Raw genomic sequence first — 12784 nt, forward strand, 5'->3', positions numbered from 1 at the left:
CTACTATAGCCCAGTGAGTAGAACAATAAGATAAACCATTAACACATGCTCAAATGGAATGCATCACAGCACAGACAATCCACAACAAGGGTAAACCTGTCACCACATAGCCCCAGTAAACCGTGCCAGGCCGTAGAATGGGGTCCTGGACTTCTATATAATATATGTGTATATAACACCTGTCTTACCATTTGCCAGGGGGTACACCGGCCCCTCTGGACTTCTATACCTGCCAGGCCGTAGAATGGGGTCCTGGACTTCCTGTCTGGAACTATTGGATCATTCAGCATTTACCCACATCCACAAATAGATATGCAATGCAACAACTTTGTGAGTTCTAATGCAATCATCCTATGCATAATCATGGTGCATGAGATATGCCAAAAGCATTTAACATTTTAATTAAAACAAGTGTTAGGTTTAGTTCCACCCACCTTAGGCTGACTCTGATCTAACACAGAAGCAGTGCTCACTGCTGGTCTCTTTGGTTCCTCTGCTCTGTTCCTACACAGATGGACTCAGATGAGGGACCAAACAAGCTCAAGAACAACTCTATAAAACTCCCCAAAGACCCCCTAAAACATCCTGAAACTGTCACACAAAACATGCAAAAGAAGGCTGGACAGGGCACTTTCGGCGGCAGGTTCGGCGGCCGAATGTCCCCTCCAGAGACGAAACTCGGGTACCTTCGGCGGCTGAACCTCAACCTTCGGCGGCCGAAAGCCCCAAAGCCCTTCTTTCGGGGGCAAGGTTCGGAGGCCAAAGCACACTCCAGAGACGAAAGTCTCCCTCCTTCGGCGGCACTTTCGGCGGCCGAACCTCCCCTCCAGAGCCGAAAGTCCAACTTTCGGGTGCGGGGGCTTCAGCAGCCGAAACCACCTCCTCAGCATGTTCGGCGGCCGAACCTCAGCTTCGGCGGCCGAAACTGGATTTTCCAGTTTAGGCAGAAACCCTGCTCAACACATGCACAACCTCCAAACCTCACTCAAACAAGCACCCAACAACACACAACTAGCATATACTCAAATATATGCACAAAGGGGTCCAAAACTAACTTAAAACCCCAAGCAAAACACATCAACACATCATTTACACCAACTTTGCACAAACACCTCAAAACCTTACATGCACTTCTAACCATACAAACCCCATAAAACCTTTAAAAACATCAAGAGAAGCCAAGGATTAGCACTTACCTTCTATAAAACTTGAAGATAGATGATCCTAACGTGGAGGTATGGAGAAATCCACTCCCAAACTCTCCAAGCTTCAAACTTTGGGTTTTATGCTCAAAACTTCAAAACAACAACAAAACTCATCAAAACCTTGAAAGATTTGAAGGAAAAACATGAAATCACCCAAGGAAGATCACAGCCTCACCTCTGGTGGCGAAAATGGAAGAATCCTATCCAAATCACCGACCTTTGACCTTTTTATAGATGGCTAGCCAGACCACCTTCGGCGGCCAAAAGTGAAGCCGAAAGGCATGCATGTTCGGCGGCTGAAACTCACCTTCGGCGGCCGAACATGGCAGAACCTCCTTGGTTCTTTTCTTTCAAAAACTCATTTCCCTCTATACTTAAAAACATTAAAACCTTCTTAAAACACTTAAAACATACCCATTACCCTTCTAGAGGGTCCCGACACCCGAGATTCCATCGGACTACAGGAATTCCGATGCCGGACTCTAGCCGGGTATTACAGCGACGTCCCGCCTTGTTGGTCAGATTGCTGCTGCCGGTCCTAGCAAAGCTTGATGGCGAATTGCTTCTTCTTCTCGGCATGTACTTAGGCATACAAGAGCAAGGCTCTGATACCAAATGTCAAATACAGAACCCACGCAAAGACCCTGTAAAAGATGAACAAGGCCACTCTGGTCTAACTTTCTGGTGCTGTAACTGCAACACCGTTTTTTTTCTCCGCTGCATTTTTATTCAGAAAATTTAAAACAAAAATACAGAAAAATGCCATGTAATACTCCATATTCCTAAAGATTTACTCTAGCAAATCCATGACTAATTAACGCATAAACCACAACTAACCAACACATAATCGCACTTAACAAAGTGTTATACAAAAAAAAAAACAAACTAAGCGTGCAACAAAAAAAAAAAGCAACCATTAGTAAAATTAAACATTAGAAACTTCTCCTTACTACTTTCGACAAAGAAACTTGAACCTTGGAGTCTAAAGAGTATTAAATCAACAGTTGTTGAATAGGTAGTGTTTGCAAAAAATAAAGAAATAAAAAAAAAGCTATTGTGGTGAATGCCACTTTCGAAAAACTCGGGAAAGGAGAGTGAGGTTGTGAGATTTCGAGCAATTTATAAATAAAAATGTCCCCAAATTATCGTTGTTAAAGCTGAAGTTCATTTACATTTCCATTAACTTGCGAAGTTCTAACTTTATAAATGAACAAGCCACTTTCTACCACTAGTTTCCTTTTGAAGTCCTCCAGTTTTAGAAGACTAGATTACCAATTTCTTACAAAAGGCGACCAGCTTTCTAGTTGTTATGTTACGCATAGCTCTAAGAGACTTTAAGCCAGAAGTTATGGATCAGTTGTGAAAGAAGGAGCTGTTGAACGATCTAAATCGTTCCTTTGACATTCTGAAGGATTTTTTATGAAGCCTTTTCAGATAAGACTGCTATTTACTACCCGCCGATGAAAGAGTCTTTAGGCCCCATCTAAGAAGGAAAGCTTGAACGCCTTTGCTTTCGTAACCCATGCAGGCAGTAAAATATTCCGATCATGAAGGATTTGCTTCGTGAAGGAAGAAGAGAAGGGTTGAGTTCAAGAATTCCTCAAGCCCAAAAGGAGAGAGCAGGCAGCCGTAGTGAAGCTGGATGCTCGATGAGCTGACAGAAGGGCTTTGGCAGATAGCAGATTTCTAGTTAGTTGCTTTAGCACAATAGATAATGTAATGAATTGAGAGACAACTGGTTCATCTTAAGAATGTATGTCTAAGGTTAAGGTTCAAAGCATCTCGAAATGGAATCCAGACAGCTAAAGGAAAGACTTAAAAGATAGAACTAAAACTGTTGATGTTTGCAAGGAGATGTGCCATCAATCGAGAATAAAGCAGGTGTTAATAAAATTTGATAGGGCTTTTTGTAAAATCAGGTTTAAAAGAAAATATATTTCTTAAACCCTCGTTGAAAAAAATTTTTTCAAATCAGAGTGAATAAGTGTTTTACCGCACTTTATAAGTGCAATAATAGAGAAAAATAAAATTTTTTTAAGATAAAAAATTTTACAAAAGTGCGGAAAATTTTTTTTTTAAAATAAAAAATTCTAAAAATGCGGTAGAATTTTTTAATTGATTTCCGTTTTTCCCTAAATTGGAATGAGTCAATTTCAATTTTTATTGTATTACCGCACCGCACTTGTAAAATCCAGTAATACTATAATTTATTTTTTAAATATATATTATATTATATTAATTTATTTATTTTTATATTAAATATATATATAATTATAAAAATTATATTAATATTAATTATTTTAATGTAATTAAATTTTAATATTATAATCATCATATATAAATTTATTTTAATAATTAAAATTATACATAAATATAACATCATAATTAATATTAATTAAAAATTATAAAAAATTATATATAAATAATTAAAAATTATAGAATATAAAAAAAATAAAATAATATAAAAAATAATGTTAATGATATTCCAAATATATTCTCGTGCCACATGGATATCCGTGAACGTCGAATTTTATATTAAAATCAGAAGCTATCGAACTCGAATCGAATCTTGTGTTGCAGTGTAATACGATGGTAAATAGATATCATTCTATATAATTATGTTGTTATAATTATATATAATTTTAATTATTAAAATAAATTATATAGGATTATTATAATATTAAAATTTAATTATATTAAAATAATTAATATTAATATAATTTTTATAATTATATATATTTAATATAAAAATAAATAAATTACTATAATATAATATATATTTAAAAAATAAACTATAGTATTAATACAACAAAATTTTCACTCTGATTTGAGGAAAAATTTTTTCGCAAATCAGAGTTTAAGAAATATATATATGTTTTAACCTGATTTTGCAAAAAGCCCAATTTTATCAATAGTTCTTATTGGTCCTTTGAGAAACCGAATCCCTAAGATATAAGCCAAGAGGATGGGACCAGCTTTCGTTTTACAAAGCATCTAATCACAATTTACTGGTTGAGCACCACGGATCCCCGTGTCGAATCCTCATTGGGCAGTCCCCAGTATTTGAGAGAGAGAGTTGCACCCCTCTGTTTGGCCATTACCATCTTGCTTTAGGATGAAAATAGGACTGTCTTAATAAGATAACAAGAAGGGTATAACCCGACTTAAGTTAGTGAGATCGGTCTTTTTACAAGTTTACGAGTCATCACAACCCAACAACATATCAAAATAGCATTCTGCGATAAGAGTCTGATTCTTTTCATAGAAATTCAAAGAGATTTCTTGCAATCCCGTCTGTTTCCTATGAGATTCTATAGTTTGGTTTCTCAAGTCGACGGTTCACTCACTTTGTGGTTATCTGCGAATACGAATCATCATTTTTTGATGGTTTTTCTGCTTCTCACAGCTGCTCTTTAAGAGTGAAAGTCAAATTGACAAAGATAAACCAATCTCATGGCATGGAATCTCTCGATTCCTTTAGCACAAAGCCATTACACGAATGAATGTAAATTTTGATGAAAAAACTTCTATTAACTTCTAATAATGTGATCTTTTATATAGATGTTTATGAGTTGAATTGATCCATTAAATTCGACCAATCTAATTTAATTTAAATCAATAAAATAAGTTAAATCATGGTTTATATATTTTATTCAATTCTTTTAGTTTTTTATTGATGTGATAATAGTAACTATTTTAAATTCAATTGTCACAATTTAATTCTAATTGTATTTTTTTTTTATTTTTAGTTTTTCATTGATTTGAATATAACAATATTAATTAGATTTTTTATTTCTATTATTAATATCCCAATTCAATTATTTTTTTTTTATTTTTTATTTTTTATTATATTTTTAAGGTAAACTATAGTTTAGTCTTCTTATTTTAGTGAAGTGTAAAGTTTAATCTTTATATGTTTAAAGTTTTACAATTAAATCATTGACATTTGAAAAATAAAATTTACAATTCAATATCTATAGTTAAAATCAGAATTAATTTGATGTCAAATCTATTAAAAATGAGTAAAATGTCCTCTAAAATATATTTTTCATCTAAAATAATAAAATCTCACAAATTTAATTAAATTTACAGTTTAATTCTATAATTTAAATTTTATATTTTTTCAGTTTATTCTAATATTATTATAAACTTTAACCATAAAATTATTATTTATAAATAATTACTACCACAATAAAAATATGTTTAAGATAGCAGCTGAAAATTATTTTTTTACATATTTAAAATATAACCATAATTATTTTTTTTTTACATATTTACTTATTTTTGTTTGCGATGAATAAAAATTGAGGATATAATTATAATTTTATTCAATATAAAATAAATTATTTATTAAAATATATTATTATATAGAAAAAATTATGTTATCACATTTAATATATAACATAATTAATGAATTTATTCTTCTAATTTTAAAATCCAACACTTTAATCCCTAACATTTAATTCTGTTAAAATTTGAGATCCTTCCATAAAATATATTGTTAATGAAAATAGATATTTCTAAATTATACTTCTTATTTTTCTTTCTTTTCATTCTCAATACATTTTCTCTTCGTTTATCTTCTTTTACGGTTAAAACAACACAAAAAAAAAATTTACAATTTATAATCTCATAGTTGAAGCAATAAGACTCAATCAAATAAAAATTTCAATTATTAAATATTTTTTCATCCTAGCAAATTCGAAAAATCTAATAAAAATCAAACTACATAAAATCCATATTCACATTACAACCCGTCCTCACAATGTTACTGTTCAATCGTCGTCTGAGCAGCTACTCGCGACTCATCTTCCTATATACCTCCATCGTCACTTGCGACTCATCTTCCTATATACGACTCATCTTCCGATATACCTCCATCGTCACTTTGAGCAGCTTCTGCTTTATTTTTTTTTAATTAGGAATTGAGGGAGTAGAATCTGAAATCTCTCAGATTTACTCAAATACACTTACCACCAGACTAAACCTGTGAGTGCGCAGCTTCTCCGTTATTATCACTTCCCAAAATCATTGAAATGGTCCACATAACAGCCACAATTTTCTTTTGCTCATTATTTCCTCAAAAAGTCCTTTCTATTCACTATATTCATATTCGCCTCTGGTGTACAAAATCCACGAGTGCATGAAATCGTTTTAAAAATAAAGCGATGAGTGAGTATAATTTCCATAAAAATTGGGATTAAGTACTAAAAACTTGTACTAATTTTAATAATATTTAGACTATCGAAATGGAGTGAGATTAAATTAATTAAATTAAAATAAAACTAAAAAATAAAATCAAAAGACATCTACACATAAAAGAATTAAGAACTCAATAAAATAGATATCTAGAGCATTGACTTCACTTAATCCAATATCAAATTCAATACTTATGTTTAATAATCAATTTAATTATTAATGTAAGGAAATATAACTCTTCCAATAGTGGCATAAATCTTAATGAATTCATTAAGTATAAGTTATAATTAATTTTAAATCCCAAGAGATTTAACTATATATTGTTCCCATTCAAGTTAAAATCCCTAAAATATTTATTGTTTTAACCTGATTCACAATATTCCCTCCTAGTATTAACTATGAATCAAATCATTCAAGCAACACAATTGAGCTTAAAAGCATTAAGCACAATAATAAACATTTGTATCAATAAGAAAAATTAATACATAAGTCCAAAATATAATAAGGGTTCAAGCTACATCAAATGCTTTAGATTAAAAGTTAAACACACACGAGTTCAAAATTACTAACAAAAATTTATAAAATTTACAATCATCGCTATAACAAAATACAAAATAATATTAATAAAATAGAGTTTAAGAGAGAAGAAAAAAAAAACTATACTAGAGGAAAGCAAACTTCAATCACTTGAACCAATTGCCCCTCTTTTTATGAAAAACCCTTCTTCTCCCTCGTTGTAGAAAATGATTGTTGAAAAATGAGATGTGGGAGGCTTTTAAGGTGACTCACCCTTTGTGAATGAGAGAAAATGAGTTTTTATATTATTTTAATATTTAACTTAGGGTTTTAGAGCCAAAATAAGAGAAAATCAGGTGCTTGTAGTATTTGATGGTTAGGTTATGCAAGAGGACTCTTTCTAAGCCATGAGAACCTCTGCCCATTTGAGCACAAAAACATATCTCAAGGCGAGGACATGAGACATTTTTGTCTCATTTTCACTGCAAAAAAACAAACTATCAACAATGAATTTAGCGATAGAAATTGTTTCCGTTGGAAAAAATAGAATTAGCAATGGAATCAGCGACGGTTTAGCGGCGAATACTTTAATAACGTATAAACAAAAAAATCCTAACACATCTCTTTCATTTTCAAAATTTTCAGCCACTCACTTTCCTCTCCTCTCCTCTCCCAAGCTGCCACATGCTGTTGTATGTTACACTACCTCAGCTTGTTCCTATATTAGAAATACAATAACGTTCCTGTCATTTCCATAGGAATGAGATCAAACATAACGGAGCTAGTCGTGGTAATTGGGGAACTCCCACTGATGAAATTGCTCCATGAGTATTTTTAATTTTAGTTATTCACATCTGTGGCTACAGTTTTTAAAGGGAAACTGAGGAACCTGTTGTTGAAAATGAAAAGAACATTGATACTGAGAAGCAGCCAGGAGAGGAGGATGTGGTAGATGCTAACAAAGACAGCCCTGCAAATGAGCCATAAGAGAAGGAGCCTGAGGACAAGGTACACCTTCTCTTCTAGACATGTTTTTGTGCTTGTTTCTTGAAATCTACATTTTCAGAGTCAGATTTTAGAGTTTGATTTTTTTTTATATATAATTTGTATTGTGATTCTCTGGATATCAAATTTAATGTACTGGATTATTAAGTCAACCTTTATTAGCTAAGATTAAGACAGGTTTATTAAACTAGGTTGGTGTTCTTTTGATCACCTAATCGCTCAATCTGGATAAGATATTTATAGAAGCTGGACATACTGTTTAAGTCATTCTTTAGTTTGCTATCAAAATTTTCTAGTATAGTAGATCAGTGAAGTGTGAGTTCCATTGGACTTTGTTAGAATTGTGTTGCTGCTGCTTATATGTATTTTTGGGTAGGACCTAGCTTTTTCTTAGTTGCAATTATAGCATGGATGCAAATTTCTCCAAAGTTACCAGCTAAGGAACTGAGCCTATTTACTGAAAAATTTGTCTTAATGGGTATTTGATTTGATTATCATTAGAAATTTTTTTTATTTAGTAGAGTAGAAAATTAGTTTTGGGAATTTGATTCTATTTCTTCAATTATTGATGAGCTCGTTATAAAATTATTCTAATCTAATTCTCTTTATGCATTATTAGACAGTCTTGATTCTTTTTTCTCATTCATTTCAAGATAGATAGTCATTGTACTCTTACATAGTGTCCTCATATCCCATGAGTTTGATAAATTAATAATATTTTTCTAGAGATCTGATTGCAGAATTGAAATCTTTATTATATATTAAGATGGAAATAAATTCAGTTAAAATCATACTTTTTGGAATAAAGTTATGGCTCATATTAAGATGGAAATAAATTCATCCATAAGGTTCATCTTTGATTTTCACCGACCTATTTTAGCATAATTTGTATTATTATTAAACATTAAATTCATATCGGTAATATCCATTAATGGGTGGTTTCGAATTAGTCCTATATAAAACTTTATACATATCTTATACAAGGATAAGCTTTGATGGCATGTGTTATTACACATATGTATTTGTCTTGTTAAATTACTAACTTGTTTTTGCATGTCTATTCTTGTATATTTTATATGTTTATTATTACTCTTTTTACATGTAATTGAGCAGTTTACTCAAGAAAATAGTTTAAATAAGTTTATGTTTTTTATTTGCATTGAAGATTGCACCATAATTATTAAAAACTAAATCTATAAAATTTCATATCTTTTATGTTATATCCTTCTGTTTTAATTAATAAAATTTTAGTCGTAAATTTCATATCTTTTGTAAAATTTATTAAATTGATTAGTGTGTTCGATTTGTTAAATTATTGTATAATTAGAGTTTAATTTTATTTAATTAGAATGATTTGTTTTTATATAGATAATTAGAAATTATTCGTGCTATATTGTATTGTGTGATTATTTCTTTTTTATAGATAAAAAAGTTATGTAGACAACCAACTCATTGAAAAACAAAAAAAGATCTTCACTATATAACACAACTGCATATTCTATTTCTCTATTAGATAGTTAAACAAATTAATGGATTAGTTTTGAATTCTACTTATGGATTTATTCTAAACTTTCAACTTTATAAATATTATTAAATATTTATGTGTATGAATATAAATTATAATAATTATGAATGATATTTGATTTATATTGAATATATTTTTTAGTTATAAATTATTTGATTATATAGGAAATGTCTAAATAAAAGTTAAAAATTATTTTCTTGACAATAATAATTATTATTGAAAATATAAATAATTTTGCGACCGAATTTCAATAGATTAGCAACGGATTCGCGATGAATTTGATAAAATAATTTTAATATTAGCGATGGATTTGCGACGATTTTTATCAAATGGTCTTAATATTTTTGACGGTTTTTCGATGAAAATTTTATGTCGTTAATTATTTCCAATAGATTAGTGACAGATTGATTATTAGATAGATTTAAAATTACTGATGGATTTAGCGACGAATAAAGTTTGTTGCAATATTTCCAACGAAATTATCCATCGGAAAGCTGTCACAAATTTTATCGAAGTAGTTCAGATTCGTTGGCAATCCGTAGCTAATATTTCTTACGTATTGTAAATCTATCGAAAAAAATTAGAGACATGACCTTAAGCGACGAATATGAGTTTATTGGAAATTCATCGCTGAAAGTTCAACAATAGATTTTGGACTGATACAAATTATCTTAAATAATATACTTATTTATAAATAAGTCTTTACATTTTTTAAAATTATTCCCTAATATCTTATTTATTTAAAAATAAGTATCTAAAATTTTATAAATTATTCTAAATAATGTATTTATTTACAAATAAGGTCGTATATTTTTATAAATTAAATTTTGAATGACCGTCCCAAACTTGGTTGATTATTTATTTTTATAGTTAATATGACATCCATAATATTAAAAATAACTAAATGAGATTTTAAAGAATTAAATAGTTTATAATTAAAAATTAATAATAAACCAATGAGATAAATTGAATTAGACCGGTTTACATGGCAAACCAAATAAATAGTTTTCACAGTTCAGTTTAGATTCAAATTGAATTCAAATCAATTATTAAATACTTCTAAAATTTTAAATTGTATTGATGTGTGAATTATGATCTTATAATTTTTTTATAAAATTTGAAGTTAGTCCTTCTATAATTATGTATGTAGGTTTTAAGCTAATAAAAGTTTAAGTTAATTAAATTAAACAATTGATAACTCGAGAAGTGTAATGATTTTTTCTTTTTAATACTATCACTTTTCTTCTAGCCTTATTTGGGCTTTTCCAATATTTAAATTTGCAGTGTTTTATTTTTTGAATTATAATAAAAAAATAATATACACTCAAATTTAATTTATTCAGCACTACTTGCTCCTCATGATATGATATGATGAGGCGTAGAGTACAAAATCCTTAAACTCAACAATTACTCAATAATTGAAATATAAATATATATTAAATTCAGTGGGCAGAGCTGATTGTGTTGCCAATATCAATGACAAATCGATATCTAACATCAGCTTTCAATATGCGTTCCATGGCTGTGTTCACATACTTCATTGGAATAACTTCTATATCAGCTGTTATGTTGTGTTTGGCTGCAAAATCTATCATTTCTTGTGTCTCTTTCATTCCCCCAATTGCACTGCCTCCCACCATCTTTCTTCCTGTAATTAACTGAAATTGTTAAGTTTTTTTTTTCTTTTTCATTTGAATTATGAATAGGAAGAAGAAAGAAACAGAAAATTACCCATTAACAAAGAAAAGGCTGGTAGCTCAAGCGGCTTCTCTGGAGCACCAACCAAAACCAGCTTTCCATTAGTCTTCAGTAGCCCAATCAAAGGCATAAGAAGGTGCATTGCAGACACTGTATCAATTATACCATCCATTGTACCCATCGCAGCCTGTATCAATAAGATTTAACAAGATTATAAATTAATATAAATTTTCCAATTTATGGGTTATCCAAGAAAATTCCAAATTATAAATACCTTCATTTGATCTTGGTCACGGCTAACCAAAAATGAATCAGCACCAAGATGCTCAATAGCCTCTTGCTTCTTGCTAGGTGAGGTGCTAATCACAGTAACATTCAACCCCATAGCCTTGGCAAATTTCACTGCCATATGACCAAGGCCGCCTAGGCCAACTACGCCCACATGCATGCCAGGCTTGTCTAGTCCATAATATCTCAAGGGACTGTACACTGTGATCCCAGCGCAAAGGAGAGGAGCAGTAGCATCAAGAGGTAAGGTGTCTGGAATACGAATAATGAAGTGCTCATCAACAACCATGATGTCAGAGTAGCCACCGTAGGTGGTGGTTCCGTCATGGTACTTTGCACTATAGGTGAGTATCATTTCTGGGCAGTAATTCTCAAGGTTGTTTGTGCAGTTATGGCAGGAATGGCATGATCCCACCATGCAGCCCACCCCAACCTTATCTCCCACCTTGAATTTTTGCACTTTGCTCCCAACCTCTGTCACCACTCCCACAATCTCATGCCTGCATTGCACATTCAACAGAAATGGTCATTAATTTCTTATCTTAATTGATTGTGATTCTAAGTCCCATCCCTCTAACTTTATCCCCCAAAACATATTGAAGAAAAAGCATTTTCCTAATAGCTATAAAATGATTAGAACACGCACCCAGGGACAAGAGGGTAGGTAGAAGAGCCCCATTCATTCTTGACCATGTGAAGGTCTGAGTGGCACATCCCACAGTAGAGGACCTTGAAACAAACGTCTTTCTCCCCTGTTGCTCTGCATATATATAGATATATAAACAAGTCATAACTGCTGGGTTATTGATTTTGTTCTCAGAGATTCAAGACTAACAAGATCTTGTTAATTTGTGGAATTATAAGAAGAAAACGAACCTCCTGGAGAAGGTGAAGGGAGAGAGGACACCAGATTCATCTCTCGCAGCCCATCCGAATGCCCGGATGGGATGCTCTTCTTCTGGCAATTTGGCTACCATTTTTCTTCGTAGATGGAAAATAAAAAGGCAAAGAGATCTCTATGAAATGAATTGAAAGCAGAAAATGTTGAATACTAGCTTCTGCTGATGGATTAGTGTGGTACATGCCCATCAGTATATATAGTAATTGGAAGATGGAAGATTCATGAATGGGCTATGGAAAGATGACGTATTAGGTGAGCTTTCTTTCCTTTGGGCCTTACGTATCATCTGACCGAAGCGCCAGCAGCTATTCGAGAAAAAGAAGTCCAAACATTTGACTTCTAAGGGCAGAACAAAAAGTTGCGAAGAATTTTCCCGAGCACGTTCTGTCTTATTTTTCATATGTATAATCTGGATTAATTAATATTAATTTTACCCTTATATTCCCT

The 12784-nt window shown here is 31.5% G+C and overlaps 1 protein-coding gene across 1 annotated transcript; it reads right to left on the minus strand.

The window, feature by feature from the left end:
- Positions 1-10769: 10769 nt before the first annotated feature.
- LOC110608520 (probable mannitol dehydrogenase) lies at positions 10770-12505 on the minus strand. Its single transcript, XM_021747766.2, has 5 exons — positions 12313-12505; positions 12083-12196; positions 11423-11936; positions 11182-11335; positions 10770-11098 (listed from the first exon to the last, which is right to left on the minus strand). The coding sequence occupies exons 1-5, from the start codon at positions 12411-12413 to the stop codon at positions 10893-10895; spliced, it is 1089 nt and encodes a 362-aa protein (XP_021603458.1). The 5' UTR covers positions 12414-12505; the 3' UTR covers positions 10770-10892.
- Between the last annotated feature and the right edge of the window lie 279 nt (positions 12506-12784).

The sequence above is a fragment of the Manihot esculenta genome, chromosome 2 (assembly GCF_001659605.2).
Source record: "Manihot esculenta cultivar AM560-2 chromosome 2, M.esculenta_v8, whole genome shotgun sequence".
NCBI classification, from domain to species: domain Eukaryota; kingdom Viridiplantae; phylum Streptophyta; class Magnoliopsida; order Malpighiales; family Euphorbiaceae; genus Manihot; species Manihot esculenta.